The 16,263-nt window shown below is 39.4% G+C and overlaps 2 protein-coding genes across 2 annotated transcripts in view; one reads left to right on the forward strand and one right to left on the reverse strand.

Annotated features, from left to right (window-relative positions):
- LOC308346075 (coiled-coil domain-containing protein 170-like) overlaps positions 1–13,213 on the reverse strand; it is a 50,423-nt gene extending 37,210 nt beyond the window's left edge. Inside the window, exons 1-2 of the mRNA XM_080808678.1 lie at positions 13,041–13,213; positions 7,526–7,632 (exon numbers count right to left, since the gene is read on the reverse strand). The gene's annotated coding sequence lies outside the window, so the exon portion shown is untranslated. The remainder of the gene's footprint in view (positions 1–7,525; positions 7,633–13,040) is intronic.
- A 107-nt stretch (positions 13,214–13,320) lies between these two features.
- MTHFD1 (methylenetetrahydrofolate dehydrogenase, cyclohydrolase and formyltetrahydrofolate synthetase 1) overlaps positions 13,321–16,263 on the forward strand; it is a 59,827-nt gene continuing 56,884 nt past the window's right edge. The window contains exon 1 of the mRNA XM_080809786.1: positions 13,321–13,425. Coding sequence (XP_080665912.1) covers positions 13,385–13,425 — 41 coding nt within the window. The 5' untranslated portion in view covers positions 13,321–13,384. The remainder of the gene's footprint in view (positions 13,426–16,263) is intronic.

Genomic DNA, 16,263 nt, shown 5'->3' on the forward strand with positions numbered 1-16,263 from the left:
AGTCAGATGCTTAACCAATTGAGTCACTCAGGTTTCCTTAACTGGGATGCATCTTAAAGTTGGTATCACTTCATACTATGGATAAGTTAGCTGGCAAGATTTTTTTTTTTTTAAAGATTTTATTTATTTATTTGACAGAGATCACAAGTAGGCAGAGAGGCAGGCAGAGAGAGGGGGGGAATCATGATCCCTGCTGAGCAGAAAGCCTGATGCAGGGCTCAATCCCAGGACCCTGAGATCATGACCTGAGCTGAAGGCAGAGGCTTTAACCCACTGAGCCACCCAGGCACCCTATACATTTTGTAATAGTGCACAAAATAGTAGTGTTTCTTCAAGGATATATTATAACCGGCAGTTAGAATTTTATTCTGAATGATATTATGTTTTTTTTTTTTTTAAGATTTTATTTATTTATTTATTTGACAGACAGATCACAAGTAGGCAGAGAGGCAGGCAGAGAGAGAAGGGAGGAAGCAGGCTCCCTGCTGAGCAGAGAGCCCGATGCGGGGCTCGATCCCAGGACTCTGGGATCATGACCTGAGCCGAAGGCAGCGGCTTTAACCCACTGAGCCACCCAGGCGCCCCCTGAATGATATTATGTTTTAATATGGGGCAGCATAAAGACATTTTGGCAAACAAAAACTGAATTTACCATATGCCTTCATTTAAGAAAATTATAAAGGATAGATTTCACATAGAAAATTAACTCACAAAGTCTGAAATACAAGCAAGAATAGTGGACAAAAAATAATAGTAAAGATGTGGGTATATTTAAAATATTTAAATATTTAAAATATTTAATTTTAAAAAATCTGATTTATGTTTGAAAATAAAGAATAGAACCAGGGGCACCTGGGTGGCTCAGGGGTTAAAGCCTCTGCCTTCGGCTCAGGTCATGGTTCCAGTGTCCTGGAATTGAGCCCCGCATCGGGCTCTCTGCTCAGCGGGGAGCCTGCTTCGCCCTCTCTCTATGCCTGCCTCTCTGCCTACTTGTGATCTCTGTCAGTCAAATAAATAAATAAAATCTTTAAAAAAAAAAAAGAAAAGAAAAGAAAGAATAGAACCAATACAATACCAAAAAAAAAAATGCACTGAGAGGAGAAAAATAATTTAAAGTACTATAAAATCTTCCAATTTCTCAGGAGTAACATAAAAATTTCAGTTAGCTTTGTTAATTATACATGTTAAACAGCTAATATAATTACTAAAACAGGAGTCATGTAGCATATAATTTCTAAACTAGTAGAGAAGGAAAAAATGGAATAAAAAATCAATACAAACAACAAAATAAAAATATAACCAGTTTTTGGCATGATAAGAGGATGGAAAAGGAAACAGAAAAATAATGAGACAACAGAATATGCATAATGTAATGACAGAGATCTATCCAAATAGTAATATCAATAAATGTAAATGGACTAAACTTTCCAGTTAAAAGCAAAGATTATCAACATTATTTGAAAAAGCAAACAACTGAAAACTCACATATCAGATAAGAGTTTAATAGATAAATAACTTATGGTATATTCATTAAAAAATACTACACAATGATGAAAATTATTATTAATCACATCCATCAACACAAACCTCACAAAGCAAAAGAAGTAACAAAAGAATAAAAGCAGTATAATTCTATTCAAGTAGCCTTTCAAAATGGATAAAAATAATTTTAATTAGGGATACATATATGGGTATTAAACTAGGAAGAAAAACAAGGAATGATTAACACAAAATTCAAAATACCTACTATTTAAGTGTCCAACTCTTGATCTCAGCTCAGGTCTTGATCTCATGGTCATGAGTTCAAGGCCCACACTGGGCTCCAACGTTTCATTTAAAACAAATTTTAAATAAAATATCTACTATTTTGAATTTTAGGTGGCAGCAAAGGGATTCAGTTAGGAAGAGACACACAGGAAGTCTGTCTCAGGTACTGCAATGTTCTATGAAACTAGGAGGCAGGTTCACAGCTGTTTTTCTTATTATCTAATCTGTGCGTATACATTTTATACTTTTCTAAGTATGACATAATTTTAAAAATAAGTTCATATGCAAAAGCATATACTTTTGAAAGATGCATATATAGTCAAACATACATCAAACATATCAGATTGAAAGGAGATAGAAATGGAGATGGGGAAAAAAAAAAGAAGAGCAACCTTGCACAGAAAGACGGTAATGTACCATGAACTAACATGACTAACTTGACAGCATACCTGAGATCTAACACAGGAGTACATTGATTAAACAGTGCTAGATGTCTTATTTAGTACATTGCAATATCACTACAACGTTTTTTTATTTTTTAGTTTTATTTTCTTTAAAGATTTTATTTATTTATCTGACAGAGAGCGAGATCACAGTAGGCAGAGAGGCAGGCAGAGAGAGAGGGGGAAGCGGGCTCCCCACTAAGCAGAGAACCTGATGCAGTGCTTGATCCCAGGACCCTGAGATCATGACCTGAGCTAAAGGCAGAGGCTTAACCCACTGGGCCACTCAGTTGCCCCTCACTACAACTTTTTTTAATAATCGTATTTAATAATATTTCTTTTTATTTCCTTTTATACTTCAGTGCATATTTAGCTTTCAGCATTCTGTAAGAAAGGCATGTACAGAAAATACCCATTATTTTTTGCAATATCATTAAGATTTAAAACACCAATAATAACTATTATATCCAATTAGGCTTTTAATTTATCAAAATAAGAAATAGTGACCCTGTAATTTATTTTTTGTAGCTAGCTCTTTCAAATACAGCTTGAAAATTTTTTTATTTCATATTTAGAAGATATGGACAAGGAGGCATGCTATATAAGAATACTCACTGCAGCTTATTTATATAAGAAAAAAATGTATGAAAATTGTGATACATTAATTTGTAATGAAATTCTATGCAGCAGTTCATGTGCACAAAGTTACATGAATCAAAAAGTATAACTTTCAAAAACATAAGATTGAATGTAAATAGCATAGCAGAAAGTCTAGAATACCATTTATGTAATTTTTAAATGTCCAAAACAGAAGTATCCACATACGTGTAAGAACATAAAGGTTATATACTTAGTTCAGAATAGTTATCTCTGAAAAGGAAAAAAAAGTTGGGGGGGGGGTGAGTCCAGGATGGTCAAATAATACTTCGTAGAGGTTTATAATGGCAGCTGCCTTAACACCTCCATCTTTCACCGCCTCAGTCCCTGGGTGCACTCACCCCCTTTCAGTCTAGTAACCAAGATGCCTAATGCTCAACAGCAGGGACTCCAGGGCCTGCCCCAGTGCTAGGAATGGCAAAGATTCTTACTGGTTAATGTCTGATCCTACTTGTTAAATTCTTTATATCATCCATCCCCAAAACTGGGGATGTGATCAAAAGTTACAAAACAGTCTTTAACTGTTATCAGTGGGGTTTTATCTCTCTCTTTTTTTAAGATTTTATTTTTAAGTAATTTCTACACCCACTATGGGGCTGGAACTCATTACCCTGAGATCAAGAGTCACATGCCCTACCAACCCAGCCAACCAGGTGCCTTTCCGTTTCTGAGTGGTTTACAACTGGAGAGGGCCTGACATGCTGGAGATAAAAGAAGCATGAAACAGATGTAGTAATGGTGATCCAAGGTGCTTCCAAGGAGAGTCTGTACAGAGCAGTCAGGAACTGATGCTGAGGTATGCCCAGCATCAATAGCAATGTCTTCAGGAAGGTTCCACTTCAGATCCTCACAGCTTAACCAGACTTCAGAAGGAGCTGCCTGCTGAACCTGTTGCTTGGAGACAAGGCAGATCTAGTTTCTAAAGATAGTATCAAACCACTTTTTAAATTGTAACTGGTTGAAACAGCCTGCTAATGTACATATATGCACTCATGTCATACTTAGATGCTATTTATCAATCATATTTATGCACACCTGACTCACAAATATCTTTCATTTTTAATTTCTCTAAGTATCAGGAACTCTAACTATATCTCTTGAGATTCAGCCAAAAGATAAGTCTAACATGAGTTAATAATGTAGCTTCTGATAGCTCATAGTGTTCTTTCTGCTTAGAGGAATGCAAAATGTAACCTTATATTATAATTTTTATATATTCAGTTTCCCAAGAACTTCAGTACTGCCTTAAATCCATATTCCTTACCCAGTTAATTTCATACATTATCTTTCTCTTCTAAAGTAAAAGAAAAAGAGGAAAGCCATCTTCCATGTATTTATTAGGTAACAGAAAAAACACACAAAAAAAATTTGAGATTTCTTTTTAAAGATCAGAGGATGTATTGGGGAGGGGAATGAGAAAGCAGATTTAGAAACTGGGGACTAGAAGGGCTACATGTAAGTAGGGTATGTGTTTCCTTTGCTAGTTGGTATCTTCCAGAAAATTGAACTTTCTCAGAATACAGGAATTTTCAGAGGAAAAAAAATTAAGACGGTGTGATTTGAATAACATGGAACAGAAAATATGAAGGCCTGATTTTACTCATTAACCCTGAAATGCATTTTAGAATTCTTGTATTATTTCCTTTTACTGATATTAAAAGCAATTATTAAAGAACAAATATCTCTGGGGGGCCCCACTGACTCAGTCGGTAGAGCATATGACTCTCGATCTCGGGGTTGTGAGTTTGAGCCCCACGCTGGGTGTGGAGATTACTTAAAAATAAAATCTTTATAAATAAATAAATAAACAGAGTATAAATATCTCTAATGGGCTTTAATCTTTTCCTCATTTTCATTATTTAATACCTAAAAGTTCATTACTGCAATAATTCCTTTTCTAAGAACAAAAAAAGAGAATAAAGAAAAAAACTTAAGTTTTGGTGAATAAAAAGGGACAACAAACTGTTCCTCAGTCCTGGAATGAGAATGATAGCGGAGATAAAAGACTTCATAAGAATTCTATTCTTTACTTTTATTTCCTTAGTATTTTGTGAATCTCATGCTCTATTAAAACAAATTTACTTAATGAGTTTCACTCATATTGTCTCTAAAAAATAGGCTATTATGTGGGACAAACTATATCTCTAGAAGCACAAACATATAAATCCTTCAATATCAGTTCAAACACCACCTCATTCCTTGATTTCTGCAAGATGAGGGTAATCGCCCTCTTTCTCTAACTCTTGTAGGGTATGATCTATATTTCAAGTGTTATCTCATTCAATATTGTATTATGTTAAAATCTACATTAAAGTTACCTAAGAGCAGGATCTATGCCTGGTTTATTTATTTTATTTTATTTATATATTTTATTTTATATCTTTTATTTCTTTATTTCTTTTTTATTTTTTTTTTCAGTATTCCAAAATTCATTGCTTATGCACCACACCCAGTATTCCACGCAATACGTGCCCTCCATAATACCCACCACCAGGCTCACCCCACCCCTCACTCCTCCTGGTTTATTTCTATCATCCCATAGTAGGCACAAAAAATACACATTAAACAACTAAAGGACCCAACAGGAAATGAAATACCTTAATACAAAGTTAACTTCTATGGATAATAGTACTGTTTTCCCAAATTAACCTTATATAATAAAAACGTATTAGGAGACTAACGTAAATAAAATACAGCAATATGACACAATTATTCTGTGGTGGTAGGTTTGCACATGACTATTCTATGTTTTCTATGTGCTCATAAGATTTATTGATACCTCAAATTAAAAAGGTATAGTATGCTGTACTTCACTATGCTTTAGAAAGTAAAAATCATAAATTTTTACCATATCAGGCACAAGAAAATTCCAAATCAAAGTTCACTTCCCAGAAGAAACCTGAACTGTCCTGTAGGAGTGGCTGCCTTGCACAATTTGCCTGTAGAATGTTTGCACATCAAAGAAGCTGTTTCTAGGTAAACGCATCACAGAGGTCCAAGGAAGGAAAAGTCCTCCCAAAGTGATGCAGGAAGGCCTATGGTTATTTCCCTAATGAATGAAGCAAAAACATGAAGTGGTTTCATCCAGCATTAGTAAACCTAAGAACTCTTTTTTTTTTTTTTTTAATTTATTTGACACACACAGAGAGAGAGATATCACAAGTAGGCAGAGAGGCAGGCAGAGGGGAAGGGGGAGGCAGGCTCCCTGCTGAGCAGAGAGCCTGATGTGGGGCTCTATCCCAGGACCCTGGGATCATGACCTGAGCTGAAGGCAGAGGCTTACCCCACTGAGCCACCCAGGTGCCCCTAAACCTAAGAACTCTTAAGAAAGTGATTCCACTGAAAGAAACCCTTCCAGTAAATGTGAAATTTGGTGTCTTTTCTTTGTGAATTTCTTGAAATAGGTTAAATTTTTTGTCTCCAATACCTACACCTCTTAAAGGGAGAAGTACTTTGAGAGGAAAAAATGATTGGTTCAATCTGCTATTCCTAAAGCAAAAGATGATTTGTCTGAAACACTGATATTCTAATTCTTGGAAAATATTTTTACTCTAGAGAAAGTGTGTCCCTATTATGTATTCTTGATACCACAATCCTTAGGATTATACTTCAAATATCGTCTAATCTAGTGGTTCTCAACTCTGCCTGAACATTAGAGTCTCAAAGGAAATTTTAAAAAATACTGATACCCTGATTCCACCCCAGGTTCTGACTGGAAATTGGTCTACACTGGAGGCTATGCATAATCTTTTCTTTTTAAAGCTACACAGATAATTTTAATGTGACTTTAGAGTTAAGGATGACTGTTCCACTATCTTCATTTATATATATTTTTAAAGATTTTATTTATTTATTTATTTATTTATTTATTTGTGGGGGGGGAGCACAAGCAGGGGGAGCAGCAGGCAGAGGGAGAGAGAGAAGCAGCTCCCCGCTGAGCAAGGAGACCGATGTGGGGCTTGATCCCAGGACCCTGGGATCATGACCTGAGCTGAAGGCAGACGCTTAACCAAATGAGACACCCAGGGGTCCCCATCCACTATCTTCATTTATAAATGATAAGAACGAGGCAGCAAGAAGTGATATTCGTTGGAATGAGAGTAATAGTTAATAACTAAACTAGGAAAATAAATATTCTTTTTTCCCCTAAAAAAAGATTCTAAAAATTATATCCCTGAGCAGCAGGAGTGTAAGAATGAACAAGACAGGAAATGTATTACAAAGCTTACATTCCGGTGGAAAAAGCAAACAAGTATATAAATAAAATCATTTTACAAAGTGGTAAGTGTTATGAATAAAATAGGCTAGTATCACAGTTATCAGATAAATAAGCAGGCAACCTTTGATAGTGTAGTCAAAGAAAACCTCCTTTACATGTATTAACATAAATTAAACCATATTATACATTTTACTGGATAATCTGCTTTTATCACTTAACAATGTATGAAATCTATCCTATACATCTATACACATCTATTACCTATCTATCCCTCCTTTAACAACTGTATCCATCTCGATGGAGATTTTTTTACTATTGAAATCAACACTGTGAGGAACACTTTGGTACATATATCTTTGTTTAAAAGCATAAATATCACTCTAGGATAAATCCCTAAGAGTGGAATTAGAAGGTCAAAAAAAGCATATATTTGGGGTACCTGGGTGGCTCAGTTGGTTAAATGTCTGACTCTTGATCTCAGCTTAGGTCCTGATCTCAGGGTGATGAGTTCAATCCTCACATTCGGCTCCATGCTGGGTGTGGAGCCTACTTAAAAAAAAGAAAAAGGAATACATTTAAGCTTCTGATAGATATTATCAAATTACCCTCAGTAAGTTTGTAAAAAATAGAGATCCTGCAAAAAGGATATACTTTTTATTCAAGCAACTGCCAATAAGATCATTTGAATAAAAATATTCTGAAAAAAATATTCTGTCTTTCTCTTCTCAGTGAAATGATTGATTCTCAGTCTTCACCTGATTTGACCAATCTGCAATATATTTGAATTACCCCCTTTCCCATAAAACACTTTTTTTAACATGTCTTTTAAAGCTGTATGCCTTTGCGGATTTCCCCATAACACACTGGACTCTGGTTTTCAATCTGCCCCCCAGGTTTCTCCTCATCTCCTTGAATTCTGAACACTGAAGTGCCCCCAGGGATCAGTTTTTGGTCCTCTCTCTACCTACACCCATACCCTTCATGTGCTCTTACTTAATCTCGTGGACTTAAATATCTATTTCCATTTGGATGTCTGAGGGGCACCTGAAAACATCTAAAACTGAATTAAATCTCAAAACCTGCTCCTGCCACAGTGTTATTTCAACTCAATAAATGACAACTCCACTTTCCTAGTTGTTCAGGTCAAATCCTTTCTTTCATTGTCTTTCACCCCAACTTCCTCTTTTCACTCAAGTTTCTGCTCAAGTCAGAATTCCCAGAGAAGCCTTTCTCATCACATTTCTCAAACAGTACTCTCCTGCCTCTTACCGTCATTACCCATCCTCTTAGCTTGCCTATTTTTTAAAAATGACGTCTCAACATCTAAAAGTATATGTTTATTTAATTGATCATTGTTTTACTGACCAGAATATTAGCTGGGGGCAGAAACTTGGTTGTTTTGCTATGGTTATCTCTAGCACCTTGAGCAGTAATTTTGTTGTTAGCACAGCAGCCACTCAGTAACTATTTGCTCAATGAGTGAATGAATTATACAAGTCATACAAAGACATTATTACTATTGAAAACCTGGCTGTTGAGCTGGCAAGGCAATATATTTAGAGACAAAGGAAGGTGTGGGGCCTATCCCAGACACAGCTATATAGTTTGGGCAAGGTATCCTTCAGTCTATTTCTCCAGCTGTAAATTGGGGGTTTGCCATCATCCTCAGCAAACAAGACAGCTGATATAGTCAATATCTACTTGGTACTATAAGCCACAGAAGTTTCACTACCTGCAATTTACCAGGAATACTTGATTCAAATTTTCACTTAATTTTACTTGTTCTGGTCAAACATGTTAGAAGGGTATGTGTTCAGAGGTCCTCATATTAAGTTATATTATATCACTATATCATGCATTATTAAGTTGTGGGTTTTTTCTGCTAATGTAAGATATAAATTCAGTTAACTAACATATAATGTATTACTGGTTTCAGAGGTAGAGGTCAATTATTCATCAGTCTTAATAATACCAAGTGCTCATTATATCACATGCCCTCCTTAACGTCCATCACCCAGTTACCCCATCCTTCCACCTCCCTCCCCTCCAGCAACACTCAGTTTATTTCCCATGACTAAGAGTCTCTTACGGTTTGCCCCTCTGATTTCATCTTGCTTTATTTTTTCTTCCCTTCCCCTATGACTTTTTTTCCATGTTTTAAATTCCATATATGAGTGAGAGCATATAATTTTCTTTCTGATTGACTTATTTCACTTCATATAATGCCCTCTAGAATCAACCATGTCAATGAGAATAGCAAGATTTCATTTTTTTGATGGCTGAGTAGTACTTCACTGTATATATATATACACCACATCTTCTTTATCATTCATCTGTCCATAGACATCTAGGTTCTTTCCATAGTTTGGCTATTGTGGACATTGCTGCTATAAACATGCGGGTGCAGGTGCCCCTTTGGATCACTACATTTGTATCTTTGGGGTAAATACCCAGTAGTGCAATTGCAGGGTTATAGGGTAGCTCTATTTTCAACTCTGTTTTCCAGAGTGGCTGCACCAGCTTGCATTCCCATCAACTGTGTAGGAGGGTCCCCCTTTCACCATATCCTCACCAACATCTGTTATTTCCTGACTTGTTAATATTAGCCATTCTGACTGGTATGAGGTGGTATCTCACTTTGGTTTTGGTTTGAATTTCCATGATGATGAGTGATGTTGAACATTTTTTCAAGTGTCTGTTGGTCATTTGATGTCTTCTTTGGAGAAATGTCTGTTCATGTCTTCTGCCCATTTCTTTTTTTTTTTTCTTTTAAAGATTTTATTTATTCATTTGAGAGAGAGAGAGTAAGAGAGAGCATGAGAGGGGAGAAGGTCAAAGGGAGAAGCAGACTCCCCATGTAGCTGGGAGCCCAATGTGGGACTTGATCCTGTGACTCCGGGATTATGACTTGAGCCCAACGGAGTTGCTTAACCAACTGAGCCACCCAGGTGCCCTCTTCGGCCCATTTCTTGATTGGACTATTTGTTCTTTGGGTGTTGAGTTTGGTAAGTTCTTTCTAGATTTTAGAAACTAGCCCTTTATCTGATATGTCATTTGCAAATATCTTTTCCCAATCTGTCTGTTGTCTTTTGGTTTTGTTGACTGTTTCCTTTGCTGTGCAAAAGCTTTTGATCTTGATGAGGTTCCAGTAGTTCATTTTTACCTTTGTTTCCCTTGCCTTTGGAAAAGTGTCTAGCAAGAAGTTGCAGCAGCCAAGGTCAGTGAGGTTGCTGCCTGTGTTCTCCTCTAGGATTTTGATGGATTCCTGTCTCACATTGAGGTCTTTTATCCATCTTGAGTCTATTTTTGTGTGTGGTGTCAGGAAGTGGCCCAGTTTCATCTTCTGCATGTAGCTGTCCAATTTCCCAACACCATTTGTTGAAGAGGCTGTCTTTTTTTCCATTGGATATTCTTTCTTGTTTTATTGAAGATTAGTTGATTAAGTTGTGTTTCTAGTATGTCCACTTGTGCAAATTACCAGAAAAAACTCACCAAAAATTCTTTAATTCTACTATGGTGGTGGTTGTACAAGTCTGTAAATATAGTAAAAATCATTCAGTTGTACATTTAAATTAGGTGAATTTTATGGCATATAAATTACCTCAATAAAACTGTTAATAAACAAAAAAGAGATTCTCTAATTTCACACATAAAGCTACTAAATATCCTCAGAATTTAAAATAAGGCAAAAGCATCTACCAAAAGTTCCCCCAACCTCCCAAAAAAGAATAAAGTTGAAAAGATGAGCTCTTCCATTAGTGAAACATGGCACCCCAAAAAATGGTTTATAAAAGAAACTGCTATTTGGTCAAATCCAAAGTGGCCTGAACAAAATCGCTCTCAAAGAGATATCTGCACCCTCAATTTACAGTAGCCAATATATGTAAATAACCTGTACCATGTAAGGAAGAATAGATAGAGACTGTGATACACGATCCAACCCACATACCCACAAGATTATTCAACTATAAAAAAGGAAATCCTGCCTTTTAGGATAACATGGACCTCGAGGTCACATGCTAAGTGAAGTAAGAGAAAGATAAATTCTGTAAGATACCTACATATGGAATTTTAAAAAGCCCACTTCATATACACAGAATAAAATGGTGATTGCCAGGGAGTAAGGATGTTGGTTAAAGGGTATAAACTTCCAGGTATAAGATGAATAAATTCTGGGGATCTAATGTTCAGCATGGTGACTATAACAATAGTTAAGAGAGCGGATCTTAGGGGCACCTGGGTGGCTTAGTGGGTTAAAGCCTCTGCCTTCTGCCCAGGTACTGATCCCAGGGTCCTGGTGATGAGGGAGCAGGAGGCTGGCTGAGGACAAAGCAAAAGCTGGCACCTTGCACCCCATCTCCATCCGCTCCCCTCGGTGATGTGTGTGGCATTCCTCAGGCACCCGTGACTGCCATAGATGAGAAACAAATAGTTAACTTGCAGAGATCACAATCCTGCAAGACAGGAATCTCCCAACTATCTTGATGTTAATGGCTTGCCAAAAGACAACATTGATCAAGCCTCCGGTATCCCAGCACCTTGTAGGCCCTCTTTAGCATATGAAAGCTCCGTTGTAACCTCCCTTTCCCTCACCTTCCCCCAACCGCAGGGTACATAACCTGCCATCCCTCACAACCCAGGGCAGCAGCTCTTCCTGCCCACAGGTCCTGTCCCTGTGCTTTAATAGACCGCCATTTTGCCCCAAAGATGTCTCAAGAATTCTTTCTTGGTCATCGGCTCCGGACCTCAGCCCACCGAACCTCACCTAGGTTCTAGAACTTCATCACTGGGATGGAGCCTGCTTCCCCCCTGCCTCTCTGCCTACTTGTGATCTCTGTCTGTCAAATAAATAAATAAAATGGAAAAAAAAAAAAAAAGCAGAGCCTCTCAACCTCAGCACAATTAACATTTTAGACTAGATAATTCTGGGTTGGGGGGTTCTATGCATTGTAGGATATTTAGCAGCATCTCTGGTCTCTACTCACTAGATGCCAATCACACTGACCCACAAATTATTATTAACAACCACAAATGCCCCCAGACATGGCCACATGTCCCCTAGAGGACAAAATCATCCCAGGTTGAGAATCACTGCTAAAAACCAAACCAAACCAAACCAAACCTTAAATGTTATGGCCACACACAATGCTATTGTAATCATGTGAGAGAATGGAGATGTTAACTAACCTTATTGAAATTATTTCATAATGTGTACTAAATCTCAAACTTGCATACTTTATGTTAATTCTGTCAATAACACAGGGGAAAGAAACAAAGTGCCGCCTACAACTTTACTTCAGAGCTCTCCAGGGATGACTGTACCGTGAGCACATTAAGAACGCAGCTTGTTTCCTGGAGCAGAGTAGACGCCTGCGGGGAGGGAGCGTGTGCCTTGGCCGGTGGTTCGTGGGTTTTAAAGCCCGGGTCCTCACCAACCCCAATCTGCGCGGGGAGCTGACAAAATCTAGGCTTGCAGAGCTGACGTCCCTCCCCGCACGGACCTACCCCGAGGTCACCCCGGGCATTTAGAGCCACACTGCGCTCCAGCTCAGAGGGGCCTAAAACAGCGCGCTGGCTCCGACCCCGGCCGAGCAGGCGTCACTTGAGATTTTAAGCCGGTGACGGGCGCTATCCGGACCCCGGGACTCAAAATAGGGGTGCGGGTCCCACACCAGTTTGACAGCGTCGGGGGCCAGAAGGGAAGCCGCCTCACGCCCTGCGGGTTTCACCCCTGCGGGCCAGCCCTGAGCCCCACCACGTACTGCGCGCGGGAGCCTGCCCAGATAGTTTCCTGGGAAGCCGCGCCCTCAGCCCCCGGGGCGACACCTTGGCGAGCCCAAGCCGGCCCAGAGGTACAAGCCTAGCTCCCGCGCGCGCCAAACAGTTCTCCCGCGAGATCACCCCTCCGGCTCCGCCCGCTGCTCCGCCCAGGAAGGGCTGGGATCGAAACTGACCCCTCTTCCGCGAGTTCTCCGCCCGACATGAAGACGCAATCCGAAAGGGCTTCTTCCACCAGCCAATCATTTCCGCCAGCCACTCATCACCGAGTTCCTTCATCTTTCCGCGGCATCGGACTTCCATATCCCCGCTCTTCGCTGCATTAGGCCTTTCCGTCCTTCCGGACTGCGCACGCGCATCGGCGGGGGGGGGGGGGCAGGGGTGGGAGGAGCGCAGGCGCAGAAGCAGCATCTCCGGGGTAGTCCCTAAACACGTGGGTTGGGTTGTCCCGCGCGCGGGTGGAGCTAGTGGATCCTCAGTTTTGGTGGTGTCCATCGTGGGCAGCGGACTAATAAAGGCCATGGCACCGGCGGAAATCCTGAACGGGAAGGTGGTCTCCGCGTAAGCACCTGTCGTTGTTAGGGCATGTTGGGCTGCAGGCGAGGGTTCTGAGCATAGTGTGCAGGTCCCCACGTTCCCATTTTTTTTGCGGGAGGTACACATGTAGCGCAACAGTAAGGCCAGCTGGGTGGGGAGGGAGGACATAGTATTGAACCCGTCACATCTGGAGATCGGTCCCCAGCGGTGAAAGAATGGGGCCTTGGGCACCGTCCGAGTTTCTAGAAGGGCTGCCCGGTGCCTGGGCTCGCTGGTTATTGTGTTTTGGACTAGCATTCTTAATCGGCCCGAGTGTGCTCCCTAAATTGCAGCTGCTGACGGCTTTCTGCCAGAAGAGTGTGGTTGGGACTGTCTGAAGCGCCATAGTCAGAACTCATTAATGCAGTTTACCCCCTCACCCTATAATTCAGCGGTGAGGAGACAGATTAATGAGGTGAAAAAACTTGACAAGGTCATAAGACTGATTAGTGATGGAGGGACTACTAACAGCGCTGACTTTTTCCACTACACCTGAGTCATTTGCTAAGTGGAATCTAGTAAACTTCCTTTTCCTTCAATTTCATGCTCTTCTAAAAACATTGTCTCCCTCCAGGCCCTAGAGTTACTTTCAAGTTTGGCTCTTGAGTCCTGCGACTATTCCCTATTGCATTTGACCTCCTACAGGATATCCAAAATGTTTAGTTAGTGGATATGATTGCCAAACACTCCCAGGAAGTACACCCTGCTGCTTTTTGTCTGGGAGGTGACTGGTGGGGAAATACCAGAGTAGAAGAGGGAAGGATATATCTTGTGTGACTCTCCTGGAAGTTGATCTTGGGATCTTTGACCTCATCAGTTACTTAGTAGTTGCTATAGTTGGCAACAGTAATTGCCCTGTGAACCTGCCAACTCTATGAGTAGAGATCTTTGAGTGTGTTAGGGAGTCGTTTTTTTTGGTGAAACCCTGGGGCAAAATGATTTTGCCTGGAAGGTAGAGATGGTGGACAAAGAAGGTGAGATATACAGTAAATGGTTGTGACTCTTTCCTGTTGGTAAAGAGGAACTCCAGAGGTTTAGACTAGAAATCACAATACTTAACATCTGACTGCTTTTCAACTTGTGCTGTGCTAAACTGCAGTTTCTGCTTGCCTTTGCTTTTTGTTTGCTTATAGTCAAACCTACTCCCTTTATCAGTGGCTTTTCTGATAAAGTCTTCTTTTTAAAAAAAGACTGAGGGGCATCTGGGTGGCTCAGACGTTAAGTGTCTGCCTTCGGCTTGGGTCCTGATCCCAGATGCTGGGATCGAGTCCCACATCAGGCTCCCTGCTCTGCGGTAAGCCTGTCCTCCCATTTCCCCTGCTTGTGTTCCTTCTCTTGCTGTCTCTCTCTCTGTCAAATAAATAAGGAAAATCTTTTTTTAAATAAATAAATAAATAAAAAGACTGAAGAAATAATTTAGGCTTGTTTCCTGGCAGGCCACTGAGAATAGGTGGTCAATGGATACGTTTTTGTTGCGTGGAGAGAAAGTTAAATATGTCTGTTAGCTCCATAAAGGCAAATACATGCATTGTCCTGTTTATGTCTATATCCCAAACACCTAGAAACCTTCTTTCACTCCTTAGTGGTTGTGTGGTTTTAAGCAATTTAGTTAACCTGTCTATACCAAAACTTTCTCAGATATAATAAAAATAATATCTGGACTATTGAGTTGTTAGGAGAATTGAATTAATTTTAGCTGAAAAGGATTTAGAATTGGTCTGGCATATAATAAGTGTTCAATACATGTTAGTGGTGTTAATGATTAAGTTAATGTATACATGGATGATTGATTATCTTTTTGACAATGATAGCTGCCTTGAGGTCAATTTCAGTGGTTCTCAACATGAACTCATAGTCACCCAGGGAGCTTTTTGTTTTTATTTATTTTTATTTAACTATGAATACATAACTCAATGAATTTTTTGTAACTGAACTTACCGAGTAACTAGTACCCAGATCAAGAAGTGTCATTGGCACCCCAGAAGCCCTCCTTCCTATACCCTCTATTCACCACCCCCCACAAAGGTAATCAATATCCGACTTCTGACACTGTAGATTAATGGTGCCTGTCTTTGAACTTTATATAAATGGCATTGTACTGTATAAAGACTTCAGTGTCTGGCTTCTTTGAATTAACATTGTGTTTCTGAGATTACTTCATGTTGCATGTAGTTGTAGTTCATTTACTCTCATTGCTGTATTGTATTCTACTGTATGAATTTGCCACTATTTACTCATCCACGGACACTTAGTTTCTAGTTTTTGGTGGTATGAGTTGTAACTACTATGAGTCCTTTTTTTTTTTTTTTAAAGATTTTATTTACGTGAGAAAGCACAAGCAGGGGGAAGGGCAGAGGGAGAGGGAGAAGCAGACTCCCTGCTGAGCTGGGAGCCCATCACAGGGCTTGATCCTAAGACCCCAAGATCATGACCTGAGCTGAAATCAGATGTTTAATTGACTAAGCCACCCACGTGTCCCATGAGCCTTCTTTTACATGTCTTTTGGTGGAACATATACACATTTCTGTTGGTTACGTATTAAGAGTAGAATTGTAGAGTAGTAGGACAAATATGTATGATTAGTTTTAGTAGAAATTGCCAGTCTTTTCCAAGATAGTTTTGCCAATTTAGTCTTATAGGGTACTTGTGAAAAGTATCAGTGCCTGGGTGCCCACACTAGACTGGTAATTGGAATTGCTAGCAATAAGCCACTGAGTTCAAATATTCTCTAAGTCTTTTAAAAGCTCATTTTTGTGATTCTGATGCATCCTGAAAGTTGAGAACTGCTTATTTAAAACCTTAGATATAAATCTAGTTCTCATC

This window comes from Martes martes, assembly GCF_963455335.1.
Source record: "Martes martes genome assembly, chromosome: 7".
NCBI lineage: Eukaryota > Metazoa > Chordata > Mammalia > Carnivora > Mustelidae > Martes > Martes martes.